The following is a 6,928-nucleotide window of genomic DNA, read 5'->3' as shown; positions in this document are numbered from 1 at the left end:
GCGATAACTACATTCAGGGTTTGTTTATTCATTAACTAAAAGTATTTGGCTTTTATTTTTAATACTCAACTACATGCGTGTGTATAGTTGATCATGTTTTGTGTTCTTTTTATCTTTGTAACTATGGATTAAAAACTCGTGCAGAAAACACTAGTAAGTGTTTTAATAATTTCATGGAACTTATTAGGCTAAGGCTTCTTAATTACAACGGTTTTACAGAGTTTAGGGTTCAATGGTAACAAAGATTTCTAAGGTTTATGCAAGGATTTTTTTGTTGAGGATAATCTTATTCTAATAGTCCTGATCCCTTTAAAACATAGAATTATTCTATAATTTTATGTTTATTATATTGTTGACTGTGAATTGTTTTGAACTCTATTAGGCTAAGGCTTCTTAATTACAACGGTTTTACAGAGTTTAGGGTTCAATGGTAACAAAGATTTCTAAGGTTTATGCAAGGATTTTTTTGTTGAGGATAATCTTATTCTAATAGTCCTGATCCCTTTAAAACATAGAATTATTCTATAATTTTATGTTATTATTATCTTTGATTCTTGAATATTGTTGACTGTAGCCTCAGTTCTGAACTCTGACGGTAAGCAAATTCGTTACTTAGTTGTTAAAATAGGATTTCATTTCTGTTTTATTTTGATATGAAGTATAGCACACTTTTGTCTTCTCGTATTCAGTTAATGTGTTTGAATCATTTTTTTTTTGTTGTGATTAAGAAATTCTTTAGGAATAGTTAATTATTTAAGTTTTCGGTTTTTAATAATTTCATTTAGACAACCTTATTATGGGTTACTTCATAAATCATGACGTGATTATAAAATTTAATTTTGGTTTTGAGTATGAATTATAGAATATATATTTGGTATTGATATATTCAATTCAGTTTGATCATGGATTTTATTTTTGATATTTGGTTATGATGGAATATGTATTTGGAATGAAATTTTTTGAATACTAATATTTGCTTTGAGACGATTTAATCAAGCAATAAATCGTTAAAATGCCTCAATTACGAAAAATATTTTTTAAAGGTTTTGTAGATGTAACTTAGGATATGTTAGTATTGATCGACCCAAAGTAAGATTAATAGTTGACATAATCACATGTACAACTTTGATATAAGCATGTGATAATTATTCGATTTGATGTGAGAGTAATAAATTGACCCAAAGGAAGATTTTCAATGACATGTTCTTATTATCAATGTTTGGTTATAGCACTAGATATCATTTAAGGTGAATATTTTGTCTAAAGATGAAATATAATTGAAGCATCTGGTATCTTGAGATAAGGTTTAAGTGTATTCAAATTTATTATTATTTTGGTTATCTTTTAGTTGAATGATAAAATTACGAGAAATTGATTGGTTGACAATATTTCTATGGTTTTATTTATATTGTTAATGCAATATGTGTATATATTCAATTCGTTTTTTTTCATTTTTTTATTGTTGGTTATTTAGAATATATATTTTGAAACATATTAATTCATATTTGGCTAAGTATGATATTTTAGTAGATTTGTTGAAACAAAATGCCACCAAAGTGACCTCTCTTGTGTAGACTGATTTATTTAAAATATAAAGATGATTATGTATTTCTTTTGATTCTTGCGTTTATTAATTGGCCTAAAGGAAAGTTAATATTTGGTTGAATTTCAAGCTACACGTGTGATAATAACATGTGACAATTATAAGGTATTTATTTTATGTGAGCATTTCATTAATCCAAAAATTAGTCTTCTGTTCAACATAACTTATTTTCAATGTTTGAATACCACAACAAGAGTATTGTTTACTTTTAATATTACTGTCCAAAGACTTGATATTAATGTAGTGTTTGATATCTTGTGATGGGAATTAGCCATTATTTTGAATTTATTTGTTTACTTAATATGTGAGATTCATTTTTATTTATGTTTTGTTCTATATTAAGCTATTTATTTATTTATTGCTATCACAATTTCTGCTATTGTACATTTTTTTTTTCATGCTTAAGAAAATGAATCTCAAGGAATGAGAAAATGCACTTACAAAAGGTTTTGGTTGTATTTATATAGACTATGCACTAAGGAAAGAACAATTTCCACCTCTAATCACTATAGCAAAATGGAGTCTTAGCGGCGTTTTTAAGCGCCGTTAAAAGCACTTACGGCGATAAGAAAAAAGTCGCAAAAAGTGTCGGCCATACCTGCGCCGCTAAAGTTAGTGGCATTTGAGAACAAAAAACGCAGCAATAGGTCAAGATCTATAGCGTCGTTTTTTGAACAAACGCCACAAAAGGTCGATATCTATAGCGGCGTTTTTGGAACAAACTCCGAAAAAGGTCGAGATCTTCCAAAAACGCCGCGAAAGGTCAAGATCTATAAACGCCGCAAAAGGTCAGATCTATAGCGGCGATTTTGGAACAAACGCCGCAAAAAGTCTGATCTATAGCGGCATCTTTTTTATTTATACGCCGCTAAATACCTTTCTTTAGCTAAAATTAATTGATTTTTCATATTTCATTTATGCTTTACATCACCTAAATTTAATATAATGTAGCTTTATTTAATTAAGACACAAGTTATGTAGAAAAATAATTAACAACAAAATAAATTAAAATTTATAAACATTAAAATTAAATGTAACGTAGTTTGACATTGTTCTCTAGAATTTAATCTAGGTTCTTTCACTTTCAATTAAAAAAATATTGTTCACTAGAATTTAGTTTTCATTGCTCCTTCGTGGACGGTGGCTCAGCTCTCAGTTTGCTCCCTCAGCCTCCTAATCGCACTCCTCACAGTCACAGCACTGGCAGTCGTGTTAAATTAACAAACGCAACAACATGTAAGTTACTCGGGCATCCAAATTCCAAAGAAAAGAATTTGAAATGTAAAGGGAGTACAACATGGATCCTTACTTCATGGTATATGCACCACCGGTTTGACTTTCCCGCAATCCTTGCGGCCCCATATTCCGACAGCTTTTCTTTTCACAGCATACTGTGAAAATAGAGTTTATTAGAACAAATGCACCAAAATATAGGCAAAAAAGGGCCTCAGAAATAAAATAAAATGGAAAATCAGAAGCATCCACCTTTCCACAGAACTCACAGAAGTACTTGCTGTGTTGACTAACATCCATCTTCTTAATCTGCTTCCTCAAACTAGCACCATAGCAGGAACCTTTATCATGAAGGAAAACAAGAAATTAGAAACTAATGGACAAAAGATATTAAATCTGACTAACCCAAGTCAATTAGAATGAATAAAAGCAACAATGTAATTAGGGGGAAAATTCGGAATGGTAGTAATTTCAAGCACAGTCAAATAACAGAGACATTCAATAGAATTGATCATTCTATACTATGGATACTTTCTGCTTAGAAGCTATCTTAAAGAAAAAGAAAGTAAGATGTCATAAAATATCCTTACCATATTTTCCAACAATTCCAGCCTTCTTGGTTCTCTTTGTCTGGCATCATAAGAGAGGGAAATGAGTTAGTCTCAAGAAACATATTAAACCGATTAACACGAATCAAACACATATCGGTTATAAACTAAAGCAAGTCTAATCTAATTCCTTTCCTACAATACTAGCCTTTTGATTCTGAACCAAAATGACTTAACAAATACCAAAACAAGTGATTGAAAACGGCAGCATCAGAGGAACATACTAGTAACATTAGAAGAAATGAAGAACGGCAGAGAAGAAACAACAAACATTTCATTTCATATTCTTATCATATTCATCCCTTAACCATAAACATAGAATCGGGTAAACCCCTAAGTTAGTTTTCTTAAAAGAATTAAAGAATTCTATGCAAGCAAAAAGAAGGAAGGTCGAAACTCCTATGCAGCATTTTGCCAGATACATCACGAACCCATTTCCAGTGTGATTAAGTATGCTCCCAGTGTTATTAACATGACTGTCTGGTGTTATTAACGCATGGTCCCGTTTGTAAACACTACCAGTGAACCCTAATTGGTTTGATTTGAATTCTGACCCCTCCCCCACTTCCCAGTTCCCACTTCTCCCAAAAGTTTCCCGAGTCAAATAGAATCACTAAAAAGTAGGTAATGACGGTTTCGAATACTTTTATCTGCACCCTATGGTTGCAGCTGCCAGCTGGTCAACTAATATGCATTTCTTAGTCAAGCAATATCCAATCAAGCTGGAAGAACTTTTACTGAGCAATAAACGTAGTCAAGATTTACCTGTTAGCTACCATTCGAAGCTGTCTAAAAGGCCATATATATACACCCTCTACCCTTATTTGAGCACCACCAACATTGTGTTTGTTATCAAACACATCATGGAAAATAATTACACCCTGTTATGATCACCACAAATCAGAAACAAAGTCAGACAGTAATTAAAAATTGGTATGATACAGCCTACAGTAGTTAGAAGATCAAACTAAAGAGCTTACTACAAAGAATGGAATATATATGTATTATGTAGGCAAAAAATCTAAAGAGTATGTAAGAAAATCAAACTCAATAAGATAGCCAGTCTATCATGAGTGTCATGGAATTCCTTATCAGCAACAATCAAAACTTGTCTTCATTCTTCAGGCCAACTATGAGAAAACATGTAATATTTTGCATCTTAAACACAGTTCAATTGTCCTAACAGGTTCACTAAACAAGCAAAATAAGAGTGAAATTTCTTAATATGATCAAGAGCACCCTTACCTGAACATAATGTACACCAGTTATTTTGGTTGGTGTGCAAACTAATTCAATGATTGAATCACCAGCTGATTTCCTGAAATCGGGAAATTTGGAAGAGCTATTCATAGATTCCATAAATTTCCAATTTCCTGCAATTTCCAACTCATTCGAACAAAAAATGTCAACACAAATAAATTAGCTTAATGAATTCAACGATTGAATTTGATCCATTCAATTACAGTGATAAACCAAAAATATCAGAAAAATTACCTTTTAGAACCTAGACAATTTGTTAGTTTCCCTCTTAAATAAGTAGTCTTCTTTTCTTTCTTAATATCAGAACCTGTTCTAGGTTAAAACAACTTCTGATTCACATACCATCCAAATACAACCGTCTTTACATCCAGAACAAATTGACACGAAGTATCTATTTTGGTCAACAAATTTGCATTTCTGTTTTACTTTGAGTGTTCATGGAGTGTGGGGTTTGAACCTTTGGCAAAAGATATATTTAGCAATATTTTCCAGTAAATTCATTGTCCAATCATGACCAACCGAAGTGATAGAAAAAAAAATACAAAGCCCAGGGAAATAAAAAGAAGATGCTGAGAAAACAACATAAGCAATCAACCACAAAACCGCATGCTACATCAGCTATATGCAACACAATCCAGAAAAATACTAACGTGCATCAACTCCAATATGCATAAGGTAGAATTTGAGAAAATTTACTAACCTCGATAAGTTCCTGTTATGTTCCACGCATGAAATGGACCCAATTTACTTTCATCTTTTCTAACAAATAATCACTGCAGGAGACATCAAGAGTTTTAAAAAACTTATCATATTCATCCCTTAACCATAAACATAGAATCGGGTGAAACCCTAATTTAGTTTTCTTAAAAGAATTAAAAAATTCTATGCAAGCAAAAAGATACATCACGAACCCATTTCCAGTGTGATTAAGTATGCTCTCAGTGTTATTAACATGATTGTCTGGTGTTATTAACGCATGGCCCCGTTTGTAAACACTACCAGTGAACCATAATTGGTACAAAACAACCAAAATTTTCAACTTAACAAAGAGAAATTGAACTGTTAATCCATCAAACCGCTGGGTTCAAGAGATATTTCAAATGGGTATTCCAGAAATCACGATTGTTGGAATGAAAAAAAGCCCAGATAAACAGACAAACCTGTAAAACGTGGAGAAGGAAATGATGTTGGGTGATTAACAGAGGAGAGAAAACACAGAAAACAATTCGAAAACTTTCGATCGTCAAATGAGAAAAGAGATTTGGTTTTGCGAGAGAGCGTTGACTATGGGAACATGGGAGAAACTGAGATGAAGCACTCTTCGGCAACTAGCAGCAGCTGGGTTTGGGTAAACGGTGAGAATGAAAAAATAGATGAATGGAAAAAATGAAAAAGGTTAATGGGGTGGGACTTAGAAACTGTAAATTTGCCGCGTTTGTAAATAGAAACATCACTAGTGTACTGATAAATTTCCGCGTTTATTAAAAAAAAGTAACTAAAGTATGAGTATTTAACGACATGTTTGCCTAAAACGCCATTAAAGTATTGTGTTTTAGCGGCGTTTATTGAAAAATGCCACTAAAGTACTAGGTTTTAGTGGCATTTGTCTAAAAATGCCACGATATATGTACCCTATTGCGGCGTTTGTTTAAAAACGCCACTAAAGAACGATTCTATGGCGGCGTTTGTTTACAAACATCACTAAAGTACTGATCTTTAGCGGTGTTTTTCAAATAAACGTAACGAAAGTACGAGTTTTAGCGGTGTTTGTTGAGAAACGCCGTTAATGTTATAATTTAGTGACGTTTTGGATATAAACGCCGCGATATGTATAAATTTAGTGACATTTTCTTTGAAAACGCCGCGACAAACGCCGCTATATACCTATTTTGCTGTAGTGCATGGATTATAACTTTTTAATTGGTATAAAGGATTTTTAGAGGTGAAATTTGTTCAAATTGCATGAGTTTATTGGTCATGAAGCACAACACTATTTTTTTGAATCCTTTTGGGGCACAAAATTTGAAAAGATTACTTAGGCCGATAGTTTCCTTAACGAAATTAAGAAATGTTTTTTCAAAAAAAAATAAAGTTTAAATGAAATCAGTTTTGACTTTTTTGACGTCTATAAAGTATAATGGTCGAGCAAATGTGAGTGAGTGCATTATGAATATGTTTTATACTGCTTCAAGACTTAATATACTTAAGATCAAATTTTTTCTAA

General features: G+C 32.1%; 1 protein-coding gene and 1 pseudogene across 1 annotated transcript; both read right to left on the bottom strand.

Annotated features, from left to right (window-relative positions):
* Positions 1 to 2,736: 2,736 nt before the first annotated feature.
* On the bottom strand, positions 2,737 to 3,722 carry LOC120177042 (annotated as a pseudogene).
* A 442-nt stretch (positions 3,723 to 4,164) lies between these two features.
* Positions 4,165 to 5,443, bottom strand: LOC120177090 (transmembrane E3 ubiquitin-protein ligase FLY2-like). The gene is made up of 3 exons (XM_039183332.1): positions 5,405 to 5,443; positions 4,690 to 4,817; positions 4,165 to 4,325 (listed from the first exon to the last, which is right to left on the bottom strand). The coding sequence occupies exons 2-3, from the start codon at positions 4,801 to 4,803 to the stop codon at positions 4,206 to 4,208; spliced, it is 234 nt and encodes a 77-aa protein (XP_039039263.1). The 5' UTR covers positions 4,804 to 4,817; positions 5,405 to 5,443; the 3' UTR covers positions 4,165 to 4,205.
* Between the last annotated feature and the right edge of the window lie 1,485 nt (positions 5,444 to 6,928).

The sequence above is a fragment of the Hibiscus syriacus genome, unplaced genomic scaffold (genome assembly GCF_006381635.1).
Source record: "Hibiscus syriacus cultivar Baekdansim isolate YM2019G1 unplaced genomic scaffold, ASM638163v2 tig00112281_pilon, whole genome shotgun sequence".
NCBI lineage: Eukaryota > Viridiplantae > Streptophyta > Magnoliopsida > Malvales > Malvaceae > Hibiscus > Hibiscus syriacus.
Note: the sequence above shows the minus strand (reverse complement) of the source record. Positions and strands in the feature narration are given on the sequence as shown.

Coding starts and splice junctions, on each gene's coding strand:
- LOC120177090 (XM_039183332.1), bottom strand. CDS start 4,803: ATGGAATCTATGAATAGCTCTTCCAAATTTCCCGATTTCAGGAAATCA. Junction 4,326..4,689: donor CTGGTGTACATTATGTTCAG/GTAAGGGTGCTC, acceptor TGATCATAACAG/GGTGTAATTATTTTCCATGA.